The 18830-nt window shown below is 43.2% G+C and overlaps 1 protein-coding gene across 1 annotated transcript in view; it reads left to right on the top strand.

Moving 5' to 3' along the window:
* Positions 1–843: 843 nt before the first annotated feature.
* phka1a (phosphorylase kinase, alpha 1a (muscle)) overlaps positions 844–18830 on the top strand; it is a 65024-nt gene continuing 47037 nt past the window's right edge. The window contains 2 exon segments of the mRNA XM_065025251.1: positions 844–1382; positions 1385–1501. Of these exon segments, the coding sequence (XP_064881323.1) occupies positions 1338–1382; positions 1385–1501 (162 nt within the window). The 5' untranslated portion in view covers positions 844–1337.

The raw sequence follows: 18830 nt of genomic DNA, 5'->3' as shown, positions 1-18830 counted from the left end.
ATTGATCTCCACTATAAAAAACATCTAGACTTTATCTCACATTTCTTTTAGACTAACATTTAGTTTTCAACAGCGGAGATTTGTATAAACCTTGCTGTCTGTCTCTCCGACATTTGCAATATTGTTTAAACATTCAAATTCAGTCTCCAGCTGTCCCATAGTAATGCATGTGTACAGCAGGGACCGGGAGTCGGGAAGAGACAAACAGTCAGGCAACGTTTCTCAACCTGTCCAAATCATTCATCTGGCATCATTTTAATGGATATATACAAAAAAATGTATGGAAGGTCAAAATAGTATAAATACATTCATCAAAAGAACCTTTTTAATGAAAGTATGTCAATCATTATTTGAACAAACCTTATTGCTACTATAAACTCTTTACCAGCTTAATTAGAGCAGTAAAAAATATGTTTTGTCATACTGGTGGTATACCATCTGATATACCACGGCTCTCAGCCAATAGGCATTCAGGGCTTGAACCACCCAGTTTAAAAATATATATTTACCACGGCTAAACAATACCACGGCTAATGGCTCCGCATTGCGCATAAGAACAGCCCTTAACCGTGGCTACTTTGAAGAATCTCAAATATAAAATCTCTCTTGATTTGTTTAACACTTTTTTTGGTTACTACGTGATTCCATATGTGTTATTTAATAGTTTTGATGTCTTCACTATTATTATACAATGTAGAAAACAGTAAAAATAAACGTCTGTCTGGTACTGTGTTGTAAAACAATCGAACGCTCCAGTCTCTCTGTCCTTGCAGACACCTAAAAACAAAATTAGTTCCCTACATATCTCCAATAACACGCCTCAAATCTCAGTGACTATACCATAATTATATCTTTATAAATTACGGATACATTATTTGGGGTTATTGTTTCAGTTGTCAGTTTGATTGTGTAATAGTTTGAATAATTTTGCACTCTTCCTGGTTTTAGTTCGCACCATGTTTTCATGAGTTAAGAGGTTCTTTTTCTCTCTGCAGAAACTCGCTGTCTGAAGAATTCGACAGCAACAAAGGCGATACAGTGAAAACACCGAGTGGTTTGTGTATGGTTGCTCTGCGTGTACCAAGTTGATTCCTGTAACTTCTAGGTTGGAACAGCTGATGGTGTTTTTTTATTTTCAGGACGATATCGGATTTCAGCCTACAGTGTTAATTATGTTACAGCCATAGTTCGCTCATCGATACCAGGACGTTTGGAGGCGGTGCAGCGATAGTAGACTACTACTGTAACATTTGTAATTTAACGTTTCCTATCACCTCTCAACTTCGTCTTGTCTTGTTCGTCGTGTCAAACAATAGAGATATTTGTGAAGTAGCCTAATGCCGAATCGAGTCTCGGGGAGAACTCAAAGCTTCCTTTTCTCTGCTCAACCACGGATACGGACGAGTATCATCAACCCAACAACATGAGAAGTCGAAGCAACTCGGGAGTGAAACTGGACAACTATGCCCGGATAGTGCATCAAACCATACTCCGACATCAAGTGAGTGTTGTTTATGTGTTGTCCCTTCTGCTAACGCTATATTTTTTTTTAGGGCCATCCATTCTGACCTCTAAACTAACCTACTGTCTGTGGCGTTGGGACATGTTGACTGTTACACACAGCAGCTTGCAGGACATTCATGTTTACATAGCGTGAACATTGGTTTTAGAGAAAGCTCACAAAAGCTCCCTTTGAAACGACGTATCACTTATTCTTATTTATTTCTCTCAATTCCATTTCAATTTAAGGGCTTCATTGGCATGGGAAACATATATTTACATTGCCAAAGCAAGTGAAATAGATTATAAACAAAAAATAAATAAACAATAAAAAATGAACAGTAAATATTACTCTAACAGAAGTTCCAAAAGATTAAAGACATTTCAAATGTTATATTATATCTATATACAATGTTGTAACTATGTGCAAATAGTTAAAAAAGGAAAATAAATAAACATAAATATGGGTTGTATTTACAATGTCGTTTGTTCTACACTGGTTGACCTTTTCTTGTGGCAACAGGTCACAAATCTTGCTGCTGTGATGGAACACTGTGGCATTTAAAAAATAAAAATAAAAACATTTGGTTTTACATTTATTTAACTATATTTATTTAACTAGGTAAGTCAGCGAAGAACAAATTGTTATTTACAATGACGGCCTAATTCACGCAATAGATATGGGAGTTTATTAAAAAAAAATTGTGGATCTGTGTAATCTGAGGAAATATGTGTCTCTAATATGGACATACATTGGGCAGGAGGTTAGGAAGTGCAGCTCAGTTTCCATCTCATTTTGTGGGCAGTGAACACAGCCCGTCTTCTCCTGAGAGCCAGGTCTGCCTACGGCAGCCTCTCTCAATAGCAAGGCTATGCTCACTGAGTCTGTACATAGTCAAAGCTTTCCTTAAGTTTGGGTCAGTCACAGTGGTCAGGTATTCTGCTACGGTGTACTCTCTGTTTAGGGCCAAATAGCATTCTAGTTTGCTTCGTTTTTTTTCGTAAATTCTTTCCAATGTATCAAGTAATCACCTGTTTTGTAAGATTCCAAGATGGCGGACTGAACACAGCGGTGCAGATCGTCTCAAGATAAAAACGTAATATTCAATAGCTGTAAGTTAGACTATATATTATAACTTCTTATACTCATGGGTAATAACGTGCAATCTGGAAAACAACAGAAAAGAAATCAGAGAAATGTATCGTCAAATATGACAAAAACAAAAACAAGCAACACTCAAACATGACGGAGAGTAAACGAAGAGCATCAATCTCTAAAACGCGACTCCTCGACGGATACAGACAATTTAGGCTTTTCACCACCGGGACTGGGAAGGGTGGAAAGTGATTTGTTAAAGTCGATAAATGACAAACTGGGCATACTTCAGTAAGTACAGTAAAGATATATAAAGGAGTTGAAGGCGAGCCTCAAGATGAGTGACGGGAAAAAGCTGCGACATTGGAGAAAGACACAAACAAGCTAAAATGGACGGACGTTAATGAACTTAAAACGGAGAACCTCTTTCTGAGAGAAGCTTTAATTGACATACAGACTAGATTTATCAGAGTAAAATCTAGTTCTTACTGATATTCAAGAAAGAGAAGGAGAATTTTCTGAAAGAGTAGTTAAGGTATTATTTGTTACAGCGCTTCAAATAGCACTTGATGCTGTCGATAAAATCCAACTCGATGCTGTTGATGAAATCCCACTCGATGCTGTTGATGAAATCCCACTCGATGCTGTTGATGAAATCCAACTCTATGCTGTCGATGAAATCCCACTCGATGCTGTCGATGAAATCCCACTCGATGCTGTCGATGAAATCCCACTCGATGCTGTCGATGAAATCCCACTCGATGCTGTCGATGAAATCCCACTCGATGCTGTCGATGAAATCCCACTCGATGCTGTCGATGAAAAATCCCACTCGATGCTGTCGATGAAATCCCACTCGAACGTGTACACTGTTTCGGACAAAAAGGACAGAGATACGAGTGCCTAATCGCTGCCAAATTTGCTTACTTTAAGGATATAGTAATGGATAAAAGACTCGCTGGCACGAAAATAGGCATGAATGATAATTTCCCGAGGGAGATTACAAAACGGAGCTAAATTCTGTACCCTTCAAGGAGAATACATTCAAAGGGAAGTGTTTATCGTAGTCGATAAACTGTATATTGACAATCAAATGTTACGAGACACAAAGAGTACTCCATGGCTATTCTAAAAATTACAAATTAATTATTGTATCTCATTGGTAATTGGTGAAATAAGTATAGCAAGTTATAATTGTAACAGTTTAGCAGATAATAAGAAAATACTATCAGTATTTACCTGGCTTAAAGAGAATAAATATATTATATTGTTTACAGGAAACTCATTCAAGAATTTTAGATGGAGGGGAAATATACTTCTCCTGTGGGCAAAGAAACTCAAGAGGGGTGATGATATTAATTAACAGTCATTTTGATCCGAATTTGCAAATTGTCCAAACAGATCCTCAAGGTAGATGGATTATTTTAAATATGTTATTGGACCATAAATATATATGTCTCATTAACCTTTATGGACCAAATAATGATAATCCACATTTCTTTTGAAAATATATCTAATAAATGATCAACCTTATGAGCAATACAAGATTATTATGGTGGGAGACTATACTACTGTTAATTTTTAAATTTATTTAAATTTTTATTAAGTTTTCTGGTTTTTCAATCAACCAACATTCCACATTCACAGATGTGGAAAACATAAATAATATCAAACAAAACAAACAAACTGGCAGCAGCACTATCAGCGTTCCTATTGGCTATTTCCAGCCTTAGCTGAGACGACGAGCAAAGAATGAGTTTTTACAGCACCTTACGCAACATGTATCTGCTCATTTCCCTAATCACCCCATTCACTCTGTCCAATGTGAAATATAGTTGAGTAGTGGAGACCAGAGTCTGTCAAACCTGGGCTGTCTCTTGCAGAGGTCATAAGTGAGCTTTTCAAGAGGGAGAAAGTCAACAATCTGGTCAATCCACATTTGAAATGTAGGAGAAGAATTAGAACAATACATATCTTAGCAAAGTATGTGATCGAAAGAGAAGGAGAATTTTCTGAAAGAGTAGTTAAGGTATTATTTGTTACAGCGCTTCAAATAGCACTTGATGCTGTCGATAAAATCCAACTCGATGTTACATTAGTAGAGGAGCAGTATACCCTGTCATAACTGATAGTCAGACAAAGGTCCTTTTTCCTGATTCATATCAAAGGAGTATAGCAGGATCCCCCTTTTCTCAGAAACGATTCTAGTGGTCTTTTTCCGTTGATGGATTGTAGCAAGAAGGGTCTCAACTTCATTCAGCTGAGCTCTAAACCTCCCCTTGGAAGTACATTTATTTTACCTTTAGTTAACTAGGCAAGTCGGTTAAGAACAAATTCTTATTTTCAATGACGGCCTAGGAACAGTGTGTTAACTGCCGGCAGAACGACAGCTCGAGGATTTGAACTTGCAACCTTCCGGTTACTAGTCCAACGCTCTAACCACTAGGCTACCCTGCCCCCTCTACACTCTAACCACTAGGCTACCCTGCCGCCTCTACACTCTAACCACTAGGCTACCCTGCCCCCTCTACACTCTAACCACTAGGCTACCCTGCCCCACTCTAACACTCTAACCACCACTAGGCTACCCTGCCCCTCTACACTCTAACCACTAGGCTACCCTGCCGCCCTACACTCTAACCACTAGGCTACCCTGCCCCCTCTACACTCTAACCACTAGGCTACCCTGCCCCCTCTACACTCTAACCACTAGGCTACCCTGCCCCCTCTACACTCTAACCACTAGGCTACCCTGCCGCCTCTACACTCTAACCACTAGGCTACCCTGCCCCCTCTACACTCTAACCACTAGGCTACCCTGCCCCCTCTACACTCTAACCACTAGGCTACCCTGCCCCCTCTACACTCTAACCACTAGGCTACCCTGCCCCCTCTACACTCTAACCACTAGGCTACCCTGCCCCTCTACACTCTAACCACTAGGCTACCCTGCCCCCTCTACACTCTAACCACTAGGCTACCCTGCCCCCTCTACACTCTAACCACTAGGCTACCCTGCCCCCTCTACACTCTAACCACTAGGCTACCCTGCCCCCTCTACACTCTAACCACTAGGCTAGGCTACCCTGCCGCCTCTACACTCTACACTCTAACCACTAGGCTACCCTGCCCCCTCTACACTCTAACCACTAGGCTACCCTGCCCCCTCTACACTCTAACCACTAGGCTACCCTGCCCCCTCTACACTCTAACCACTAGGCTACCCTGCCCCCTCTACACTCTAACCACTAGGCTACCCTGCCCCCCCTCTACACTCTAACCACTAGGCTACCCTGCCGCCTCTACACTCTAACCACTAGGCTACCCTGCCCCCTCTACACTCTAACCACTAGGCTACCCTGCCGCCTCTACACTCTAACCACTAGGCTACCCTGCCCCCTCTACACTCTAACCACTAGGCTACCCTGCCCCTCTACACTCTAACCACTAGGCTACCCTGCCCCCTCTACACTCTAACCACTAGGCTACCCTGCCCCCTCTACACTCTAACCACTAGGCTACCCTGCCGCCTCTACACTCTAACCACTAGGCTACCCTGCCGCCCCTCTACACTCTAACCACTAGGCTACCCTGCCGCCTCTACACTCTAACCACTAGGCTACCCTGCCGCCTCTACACTCTAACCACTAGGCTACCCTGCCCCCTCTACACTCTAACCACTAGGCTACCCTGCCGCCTCTACACTCTAACCACTAGGCTACCCTGCCCCCTCTACACTCTAACCACTAGGCTACCCTGCCCCTCTACACTCTAACCACTAGGCTACCCTGCCGCCTCTACACTCTAACCACTAGGCTACCCTGCCCCCTCTACACTCTAACCACTAGGCTACCCTGCCCCCTCTACACTCTAACCACTAGGCTACCCTGCCCCTCTACACTCTAACCACTAGGCTACCCTGCCCCTCTACACTCTAACCACTAGGCTACCCTGCCACCTCTACACTCTAACCACTAGGCTACCCTGCCCCCTCTACACTCTAACCACTAGGCTACCCTGCCCCTCTACACTCTAACCACTAGGCTACCCTGCCCCCTCTACACTCTAACCACTAGGCTACCCTGCCTAACCACTCTACACTCTAACCACTAGGCTACCCTGCCCCTCTACACTCTAACCACTAGGCTACCCTGCCGCCTCTACACTCTAACCACTAGGCTACCCTGCCCCTCTACACTCTAACCACTAGGCTACCCTGCCCCTCTACACTCTAACCACTAGGCTACCCTGCCCCTCTACACTCTAACCACTAGGCTACCCTGCCCCCTCTACACTCTAACCACTAGGCTACCCTGCCCCTCTACACTCTAACCACTAGGCTACCCTGCCCCCTCTACACTCTAACCACTAGGCTACCCTGCCCCTCTACACTCTAACCACTCTACCCTGCCCCCTCTACACAACCACTAGGCTACCCTGCCCCCTCTACACTCTAACCACTAGGCTACCCTGCCCCCTCTACACTCTAACCACTAGGCTACCCTGCCCCTCTACACTCTAACCACTAGGCTACCCTGCCCCCTCTACACTCTAACCACTAGGCTACCCTGCCCCCTCTACACTCTAACCACTAGGCTACCCTGCCGCCTCTACACTCTAACCACTAGGCTACCCTGCCCCTCTACACTCTAACCACTAGGCTACCCTGCCGCCTCTACACTCTAACCACTAGGCTACCCTGCCCCCCCCTCTACACTCTAACCACTAGGCTACCCTGCCCCCTCTACACTCTAACCACTAGGCTACCCTGCCGCCACTCTACACTCTAACCACTAGGCTACCCTGCCCCCTCTACACTCTAACCACTAGGCTACCCTGCCCCCTCTACACTCTAACCACTAGGCTACCCTGCCCCTCTACACTCTAACCACTAGGCTACCCTGCCCCCTCTACACTCTAACCACTAGGCTACCCTGCCCCTCTACACTCTAACCACTAGGCTACCCTGCCCCCTCTACACTCTAACCACTAGGCTACCCTGCCCCCTCTACACTCTAACCACTAGGCTACCCTGCCCCCTCTACACTCTAACCACTAGGCTACCCTGCCGCCTCTACACTCTAACCACTAGGCTACCCTGCCGCCCTACACTCTAACCACTAGGCTACCCTGCCCCTCTACACTCTAACCACTAGGCTACCCTGCCCCCTCTACACTCTAACCACTAGGCTACCCTGCCACCTCTACACTCTAACCACTAGGCTACCCTGCCCCCTCTACACTCTAACCACTAGGCTACCCTGCCCCCTCTACACTCTAACCACTAGGCTACCCTGCCCCCCTACACTCTAACCACTAGGCTACCCTGCCCCTCTACACTCTAACCACTAGGCTACCCTGCCCCCTCTACACTCTAACCACTAGGCTACCCTGCCACCTCTACACTCTAACCACTAGGCTACCCTGCCACCTCTACACTCTAACCACTAGGCTACCCTGCCCCCTCTACACTCTAACCACTAGGCTACCCTGCCCCCTCTACACTCTAACCACTAGGCTACCCTGCCACCTCTACACTCTAACCACTAGGCTACCCTGCCCCCTCTACACTCTAACCACTAGGCTACCCTGCCACCTCTACACTCTAACCACTAGGCTACCCTGCCGCCCCACATGAGGAAGTTACGTGTCTAATTTGAAGATTTAAAAAAAATAATTGGATCTTGGCACATTGAATTCACTGCAGAGCTCTTGAAAGGATTTCAGTGTAGTGGTCTGATGAAACAGATCTGAACGGGGCCAAAGAGGAAAGTTGGCATCACTCAGGGCATTTTCCAAGTCTGGGTTTGCGAGTGAGAACATTTTTGGGAGAATATGCCAAGGTATTTCTTACAGTCCCTCCATGCTAGTAGGGTGCTGTAAATCACAAAGGTTTTGGCTATGTTGCCCACTTCACTAAAGTTATTAATGAATATAATTGAGCCGAGGGGTAATGAACCACAGGATTGGGCTTCTATCTGAATCTAAATTCTTGTCTGTTTGTGATCCATGTTAGCATGTTGCGGATTTGGGCAGACCAGTTGTACAATTGAAGGGAAGGAAGGGCAAGACCATCCTTAGATTCAGGTTTCGATAGACTGGAGAACTTGATCCTAGGTTTTTTATTGCCCCATATACATTTGGTGATGCTTTGGTTAGTTGTTTTGAAAAAGGAAACTGGGAGATAGCATGGGAGCATCTGAAATAAATAGTTCAATCTAGGGAGGATGTTCATACTGATGACATTAATTCTTCCGGCTAGGTTAATTGGGAGGGAGATCCAGGTTTGGAGATCGTTCTTGATTCGATCCAGGAGTGGGAGATAATTTTCCTTGAAAAGGCAATTCAGATCTGGTGTTATGAAGATCCCAAGGTATTGAAACCCCTGTGTCTTCCATTGGAACGTCTTCATAGAGCTGTTGAGTGTAAGACTGAGAGGGCAAACAGTGGATTTGTTCAAATGTATTTTATATCCTGAAAACTTGCCGTACTGAGCAATTGTGTCTAAAATGGGAGGGATTTCTCAGGGTTGGATATGTAGAGCAAGACATCATCTGCGTAGAGCAAAATCTTGTGCTGAAGGCCAAAGACCCATAACACTTGGATTGATCCTTATCAACTCTGCCTAAGGTTCCGCCCCCAACAAGTAGAGCAGGGGGGACAGCGAGCATCCTTGTCTTGTGCCACGTCCCAAAGGGAATCTGTCAGAATTCAGACCATTAGTAGTCACCATGGTTTTTGGATGACAGTATAGGAACTTTATGCATTTGGGCCCATGTTGAAATTTTCTAAGACTGAGAACAGAAAGCTCCACTCCATCCTGTCGAACATCTTCTCAACATCCAGTGAAGCCAGCAGGACAGGGGTCTTCTGTGTGTTTACTTGATCAATAATATCAAAAAGATGGTGAATGTTATCAGAAGAGCACCTGTCTCTAATAAATTCTGTTTGGTCCGCTTTTATTATTTTGGGAAGAAGAATGTTTAGTCTTTTGGTAATTATTTTGTAGTCAATCCAACAATCTTATGGGCCGGAAGGACGAGCAGGATAGAGTCTCCTTGTCTTTTATAGCAGCACTGTAATGAGGGCTGTGTACATAGAGTCTGGGAGAGCTCAATTTTTGCAAAAATCATCCAGCATTGGCATGAAGATAGGACTGAGCTGGGGCCAAAAAGCTTTGTAGAACTCTCTGGGGAATCCATCTGGGGACTTATCAGGTGGCATGGAGGTAATTGCCTCCAGGACCTCCTCAGGAGTGAAGGGGGAGTTGAGATCTTCTTGGTCGGTCTCTGATAGTTTAGGTAGCGAGATTCCCTCTAGGACTGGAGTTTATATATAAATGCCTGGAACCTTTACATTTAGGAGAATCTCTTATACAAATGGGTAAAGTCATGTATAGTTACCCTAGGTGTAAAATAGTAAATAATGGCTACTTCTCTGAAAGTTTTAAACTGTCAAGAAGAGTAAAACAAGGTTGTCCACTATCGGCATATCTATTTATTATGGTCATCAAAATGTTAGCTGTTAAAATGAGATCCAACAATAATATTAAGGGATTAGAAATCTGTGGCTTTAAAACCAAGGTGTCATTGTACGCTGATGATTGAGGTTTTCTTTTAAATCCACAATGTGGATCACAGCCTCATAGAGGATCTAGATACGTTTTCTAACCTCTCTGGATTACAACCAAATTACGGCACATGTACAGTGCCTTGCAAAAGTATTCGGCCCCCTTGAACTTTGCGACCTTTTGCCACATTTCAGGCTTCAAACATAAAGATATAAAACTGTATTTTTTTTGTGAAGAATCAACAACAAGTGGGACACAATCATGAAGTGGAACGACATTTATTGGATATTTCAAACTTTTTTAACACATCAAAAACTGAAAAATTGGGCGTGCAAAATTATTCAGCCCCCTTAAGTTAATACTTTGTAGCGCCACCTTTTGCTGCGATTACAGCTGTAAGTCGCTTGGGCTATGTCTCTATCAGTTTTGCACATCGAGAGACTGATTTTTTTTCCCCCCATTCCTCCTTGCAAAACAGCTCGAGCTCAGTGAGGTTGGATGGAGAGCATTTGTGAACAGCAGTTTTCAGTTCTTTCCACAGATTCTCGATTGGATTCAGGTCTGGACTTTGACTTGGCCATTCTAACACCTGGATATGTTTATTTTTGAACCATTCCATTGTAGATTTTGCTTTATGTTTTGGATCATTGTCTTGTTGGAAGACAAATCTCCGTCCCAGTCTCAGGTCTTTTGCAGACTCCATCAGGTTTTCTTCCAGAATGGTCCTGTATTTGGCTCCATCCATCTTCCCATCAATTTTAACCATCTTCCTTGTCCCTGCTGAAGAAAAGCAGGCCCAAACCATGATGCTGCCACCACCATGTTTGACAGTGGGGATGGTGTGTTCAGGGTGATGAGCTGTGTTGCTTTTACGCCAAACATAACATTTTGCATTGTTGCCAAAAAGTTCAATTTTGGTTTCATCTGACCAGAGCACCTTCTTCCACATGTTTGGTGTGTCTCCCAGGTGGCTTGTGGCAAACTTTAAACAACACTTTTTATGGATATCTTTAAGAAATGGCTTTCTTCTTGCCACTCTTCCATAAAGGCCAGATTTGTGCAATATACGACTGATTGTTGTCCTATGGACAGAGTGTCCCACCTCAGCTGTAGATCTCTGCAGTTCATCCAGAGTGATCATGGGCCTCTTGGCTGCATCTCTGATCAGTCTTCTCCTTGTATGAGCTGAAAGTTTAGAGGGACGGCCAGGTCTTGGTAGATTTTCAGTGGTCTGATACTCCTTCCATTTCAATATTATCGCTTGCACAGTGCTCCTTGGGATGTTTAAAGCTTGGGAAATCTTTTTGTATCCAAATCCGGCTTTAAACTTCTTCACAACAGTATCTCGGACCTGCCTGGTGTGTTCCTTTTTCTTCATGATGCTCTCTGCGCTTTTAACGGACCTCTGAGACTGCCACAGTGCATGTGCATTTATACGGAGACTTGATTACACACAGGTGGATTGTATTTATCATCATTAGTCATTTAGGTCAACATTGGATCATTCAGAGATCCTCACTGAACTTCTGGAGAGAGTTTGCTGCACTGAAAGTAAAGGGGCTGAATAATTTTGCACGCCCAATTTTTCAGTTTCTGATTTGTTAAAAAAGTTTGAAATATCCAATAAATGTCGTTCCACTTCATGATTGTGTCCCACTTGTTGTTGATTCTTCACAAAAAAATACAGTTTTATATCTTTATGTTTGAAGCCTGAAATGTGGCAAAAGGTCGCAAAGTTCAAGGGGGCCGAATACTTTCGCAAGGCACTGTACTATATTACATATTGGATCACTAAAATTTTACATTACCGTGATTTTAACAATAAAATGGTCTGATGGTGATGTGGACATACTCGGTATACATATCCCGAAAGAAAGAAATAATCTCACTACATTTTTATAGAAAGTTAGCAAAAATAGATAAGATCTTGCTACCATGGAAAGGAAAATACTTGTCTATTTGTGAAAAAATCCCCCTGATTAAATCTTTAGTCATATCCCAAATTACCCTGATTTAAAAATGTAGTCATTTCCCAGGTTCCCTGATTTTAAATATTTAGTTATTTCACAGGTTACCCTGATTTAACTCTTTAGTCATATCCCAGTTTGCTTATGGTCTTGCCTACACATTTACATTTACATTTAAGTCATTTAGCAGACGCTCTTATCCAGAGCGACTTACAAATTGGTGCTTTCACCTTATGACATCCAGTGGAACAGCCACTTTACAATAGTGCATCTAGGTCTTTTAAGGGGGAGGGGAGAAGGATTACTTTATCCTTCCTAGGTATTCCTTAAAGAGGTGGGGTTTCAGGTGTCTCCGGAAGGTGGTGATTGACTCCGCTGTCCTGGCGTCGTGAGGGAGTTTGTTCCACCATTGGGGGCCAGAGCAGCGAACAGTTTTGACTGGGCTGAGCGGGAACTGTACTTCCTCAGTGGTAGGGAGGCGAGCAGGCCAGAGGTGGATGAACGCAGTGCCCTTGTTTGGGTGTAGGGCCTGATCAGAGCCTGGAGGTAGTGAGGTGCCGTTCCCCTCACAGCTCCGTAGGCAAGCACCATGGTCTTGTAGCGGATGCGAGCTTCAACTGGAAGCCAGTGGAGAGAGCGGAGGAGCGGGGTGACGTGAGAGAACTTGGGAAGGTTGAACACCAGACGGGCTGCGGCGTTCTGGATGAGTTGTAGGGGTTTAATGGCACAGGCAGGGAGCCCAGCCAACAGCGAGTTGCAGTAATCCAGACGGGAGATGACAAGTGCCTGGATTAGGACCTGCGCCGCTTCCTGTGTGAGGCAGGGTCGTAATGTTGTAGAGCATGAACCTACAGGAACGGGCCACCGCCTTGATGTTATTTGAGAACGACAGGGTGTTGTCCAGGATCACGCCAAGGTTCTTAGCGCTCTGGGACGAGGACACAATGGAGTTGTCAACCGTGATGGCGAGATCATGGAACGGGCAGTCCTTCCCCGGGAGGAAGAGCAGCTCCGTCTTGCCGAGGTTCAGCTTGAGGTGATGACACCTAGCACCTAGCACACCTAGCAACCAGTTTTTTTAAATGATATGAGTAAAAAAAATATTATTTTTTATTTGGAACGGCAAGCCAGACAAAATTTAAACTGGCCTATTTATATAAGGAATATGAATTCAGAGGTCAGAAATGATTAAAGGTTAAAGCATTAGACCTCTCACTAAGGACTTCAGTCATACAAAAGTTCTACTAAAATCCGAATAAGAATGTCTCACCCCATGTTCTAGAATGTCACCTTTATTCAGATTACAACCATGCACTTTAAGATATTTGAAAAGGAACTAATCTCCCAAATATCACTGTTTTTAAAACAAGTCATAAAAGTTGGTTGCAATTTCAATTTAATCCACCAGGAAAAAAAAACAGAACAAATCAAACAACAAATATTGTTGTTAAACTCAAATATAGTAATAGATTAAAAAAACAAACATTATACCTCTTTTTTTATAGTCTTTAAATTATATCATAAATAGTACTGGTGGAGTTACGTCACACATGCAGCTAACACAAATATGCAAATGTATGCTCTACTCAAAATTACAACCAACTAAATACAACATTACTGCAAAAATGGAAGAGGCAAGTGGAAGGGGGAGAAAAGTAAGGAACTTGTCTGTCGGCCCTGAATTAAAGACCATAATTGGTTAAAGAAAATTGTATATACCAGTTTCATTTAAGGACCAAAAAATTGACAGCTGTGCATTGTAGATTGCAAAATAGTTGGGAAGAGATTTTAAATGTACCGATTCCATGGCAAATGGTTTATGAAATGATACGCAAAACAACGCCGGATTCAAGAATTTGAATTTTTACATTTAAATTATACAAAATTCTTGCAACTGCAAAAAGGAAACGTGAAGCTAATTTAGTGCTCGCAGGCAACTATACATAGACAAGATCCCACACCGAACAGGTGGGACAAGGCTGCCTAAATATGATCCCCAATCAGAGACCACGATAGACAGCTGCCTCTGATTGGGAACCATACTAAGCCAACCTAGAAATAAATAAACTAGAATGCCCACCCTAGTCACACCCCGACCTAACCAAAATAGAGAATAAAGGATCTCAAGGGTCAGGGTGTGGCTTTTAATCCCGAATGAATGACACAGTCGGGAGGAGAAGTTTCATTTCCAAAAGTTACAAGCTGTCAAAACTATTTGTTTTTGAGACAGGGGTGTCACCAAAATGTTTTGCATTCATTAGGTATGTTGTAGCTAACTTTCAAAGATGTGTTAAAAGCTCAGAACCTTTTTCAACAAAAATGAGAATTATGGCAATAACTATGACCATTTGCCTGACAAATAGGTGATACCAAAAATGTCCGTTATATCACAGCCCCATCACACACTCACACACACATGTAATAGATATAGCCCAACTGATAAAGATGAGAGAGACTCATAGTAAATGCCTATGGGGTCAAAGTGGAGAAGTTCTGTAGCACTGCAGTTGTCAAAGTGGGGAAGTTCTGTAGCACTGCAGTTGTCAAAGTGGGGAAGTTCTGTAGCACTGCAGTTGTCAAAGTGGAGAAGTTCTGTAGCACTGCAGTTGTCAAAGTGGAGAAGTTCTGTAGCACTGCAGTTGTCAAAGTGGAGAAGTTCTGTAGCACTGCAGTTGTCAAAGTGGAGAAGTTCTGTAGCACTGCAGTTGTTAAAGTGGAGAAGTTCTGTAGCACTGCAGTTGTCAAAGTGGAGAAGTTCTGTAGCACTGCAGTTGTCAAAGTGGAGAAGTTCTGTAGCACTGCAGTTGTCAAAGTGGAGAAGTTCTGTAGCACTGCAGTTGTCAAAGTGGAGAAATTCTGTAGCACTGCAGTTGTCAAAGTGGGGAAGTTCTGTAGCACTGCATTTGTCAAAGTGGAGAAGTTCTGTAGCACTGCAGTTGCCAAAGTGGAGAAGTTCTGTAGCACTGCAGTTGTCAAAGTGGAGAAGTTCTGTAGCACTGCAGTTGCCAAAGTGGAGAAGTTCTGTAGCACTGCAGTTGTTGAAACCTCACAGAGGAAGACAAAGTGCAGTGAGGAAACCTGCCTTCATGTTGAAACAGAGAACAACTGTGGTTACATGTACAGCAGGGGTGTCAAAGTCAAATGGACGGAGGGCCAAATAAAAAAATCAGCTACAAGACGAGGGCCGGACTGTTCGAATGTTCATTGAAAATTTTTTAAATGACGCATATAGTCTAGTGAACCTAATTGAACCTACTGAAAACCTAACAAATATATTACAATATGATCAGATAAATAAAGCAATATTTTCTTATGGCTCTGTCAGTAATCTTTAATTTTCAACAGACACAAAAGACAAATTTCCTTTATATAAATATCCCCATAACATGAACATTAAATGAAAGAAACCGGTATTCAAGGCACCATCAGTAGACTATATTTTCTATTTTAGCAAAAGTGGGCTAAATTTACTTCAAAGAAAAAAACAATAATAGCAATTTTCTATCATCCACTCAACTGAAATATTTTTAAAATATAATTGGATTGAAATACAAAAAAATAAAGTGCAAAAATCTATTAATCAAAAACAACACTTTGTTTAAGGAGAAGTAACATGCAGTGAAAACAAATATTAAATTTTAACTTTTAAACTTGAACTGAGTAAAAACTCTAAATATGTGATTGCACAGTAATGTTCACTTGTTTGAGGTTGAGGGTGATACTTGGTGGTGTCCCATCTTTTCCACAAGTTCATCAATGTTCGGGGTAAGGCTCTGAGCTGAAGAAATCCTCAGAATTGAGTGGAGGTGTTCAGCAGTAAGTCGACTTCTGTGTGATGTTTTGTTCAGGTTCATCAAAGAAAACAGTTGTTCACACAGGTATGTGCTGCCAAACATAGACAACGTTTGAGCAGCCTGGATGCGCAGCTGGGGCATTGTGCCGGGAGGAAACGGGCGAACTCCGCAGCACCCACTGCCGCATATTTTGCCCTCAGTGCATCATTGCATTGAGGTCAATCAACTCCATTTGGAGGTTTGGTGGTGAGCTTTCCACGTCAACAGCAAATGGGTTACCGAGCAGTTCCAACCTGCTTTTTTGTGCTTCAAAGTCAGCAAATCGGCGTCGAAAGTCAGCGGCAAGCATACCTATTTTATCAGCCAACTGTGTGCTCGGGAACGCACTGGTAGAGAGCTTCTCTTTCATGGTCTGGCAGCTGGGAAAGTGGCTCAAATTTTCTTTCCGCATCTGCGTCTCCCACAGAGTCAGTTTGGTTTTAAATGCCTTCACTGTACTGTACATATCAGAGATGACACGATCCCGACCCTGCAGCTGCAAGTTTATTGCATTCAGATGACTCGTAATGTCACACAGAAAAGCCATTTCACACAGAAACATTTCGTCTCGGAGTTGTGTTGTGTCTTTCCCTTTGCTGTCCAAGAACAGACAAATCTCCTCACGAAGCTCGAAACATCTTTGAAGCACCTTTCCCTGGCTTAGCCATCGCACCTCTGTGTGATAAGGCAAATCACCATGCTCCGTTTCTAACTCCGTCAGAAATGCCTTGAACTGGCGGTGATTCAAACCTTTGGCTCTGATAAAGTTAACTGTGCGCGTGATGATGCTCATTACATGCTCCATTTTCAAGGCTTTACCGCACAACGCTTCCTGGTGTATGATACAATGATAAGCTGTCAGCTCACCTGTCGCGTTTTCCTCTTGCATCTTTTCCCGTATCTTCGCCACCAGTCCGCTCCTGTGTCCACACATCGCAGGTGCTCCGTCGGTTGTCAAACCCACGAGTTTTTCCCAAGGCAGCTCCATCTCATTTACACATCTTGACACCTCTTCATACAAATCATGCCCCGTAGTTGTGCCATGCATAGGACGTAAAGCCAAAAACTCCTCTGCCACGCTTAGGTTGGAGTCCACTCCGCGGATGAAAATTGACAACTGGGCAATGTCAGAAATGTCGGTGCTCTCATCCACAGCCAAGGAATATGCAATAAAATCTTTTCCCTTTTTCACAAGCTGCTCTTTTAGATTGATGGACAACTGGTCTACTCTCTCGGCAATGGTGTTTCTGCTCAGACTCACATTTAAAAAGAGTTGCCTTTTTTCTGGGCAAACTTCGTCACAAACTTTAATCATGCAGTTTTTGATGAAATCCCCCTCCGTAAATGGCCGGGCTGATTTAGCGATCTCTTCTGCCAAAATAAAACTGGCCTTGACAGCAGCCTGGCCTTGTGATTTGGCTTTTTTGAACAGAGCCTGTCGAGATTTGAGGCCTCGTTTTAATTCCTCTGCCTTTTGTAGCCTTTGTTCCATGTCCATATTCTTGTTTTTGTCCGCGTGTTTCGTTTCATAATGTCGTCTCAGATTATACTCTTTCAGTACCGCCACACTTTCTCCACACAGAAGACACACAGGTTTTCCAGCTACCTTCGTGAACATATACTCCGACTCCCACCTTGTTTGAAACCCCGGTTCTCAGTATCCACCTTCCGTTTTGCCATTTTTGATGGGTATCTGAAAGTTAATTTTACTGTGATGCTGACGACTGCTGTGCCAATAAATATTGAAATGAAGCAGCCTACTGCTCGGTGCGTCACCTTTGCATTGTGGGAAATGTAGTATTGGTGCGTGTAAAAGATCTGCGGGCTGCCGGCTTGCTGCGGGCCGGTTCTAATAATAAATCAAGATCATCCCAGGGGCCGTAAAAAACCTTCTTGCGGGCCGGATGTGGCCCGCGGGCCTTGACTCTGACATATGTGATGTACAGTCTCCTATCTGTCAGGCTGCAGACAGGTTAACTGTGGGGAAAACAAACAAACAAGAGAGACGGATTAGTACATTTTTTTCTAGACAGTTCAACAGCCATCAAATAGTCCCCAGCGATCTGTTTGTGATTTCAAACTATCACAAATAATCCAAATTCGCAGTGAGTGGACTGGCGGGAGCCTGTTTAATGATTGGCCAACAGGGGTTCTAAAGTTCCAAATCCTGTGTGACATCACAATGCCTTTGTTAGCATTTCTTAGCATTAAAACATTATTATTTTTAAGTTCAGAAAGGAAGGGGGATACCAAGTCAGTTGTACAACTGAATGCATTCAACTGAAATGTGTCTTCCACATTTAACCCAACCCCTCTGAATCAGAGAGGTGCGGGGGGCTGCCTCAATCGGCATCCACGTCTTCGGCGCCCGGGGAGCAGTGGGTTAACTGCCTTGCTCAGGGGCAGAAGGACAGATTTGTACCTTGTCAGCTCGGGGATTCGGTCCAGCAACCTTTCGTTTACTGGCCCAACTCTCAGGCACCCATTGTGTTTGCTGCTGGTTATGGCTGGGCGATATGGCCTCAATCATCTCTCTATTGTTATTTTCAATTCTATGGGCAATTCACGATAGATATATCTCGATTTAAAACAAAACATTTTCTCTAAATAAGCTTTGTTGTACAATTAAAGGTCAAATACACTGCATTTCAAACAGTCTAATCTAATGAATTCAGGGCTTGTGAAGTTATATCTAAACTTAATATAATCCTTCCACAATCATAAGACCCACTAATAATGTAATTATTTTATACAAATAGTTTAACCTGCTTTTTTGCAATAATCCCTGATCTGTTTGATAAAAATGCCCTTTTTGTTACAGATGTAACCAGAACCATGCAAAATGCACATTCACTAATAATGAC

The sequence above is a fragment of the Oncorhynchus nerka genome, linkage group LG12 (genome assembly GCF_034236695.1).
Source record: "Oncorhynchus nerka isolate Pitt River linkage group LG12, Oner_Uvic_2.0, whole genome shotgun sequence".
Lineage (NCBI taxonomy): Eukaryota > Metazoa > Chordata > Actinopteri > Salmoniformes > Salmonidae > Oncorhynchus > Oncorhynchus nerka.
The sequence above is the reverse complement of the archived record's forward strand: the minus strand, read 5'-3'. Positions and strand labels throughout refer to the sequence as shown.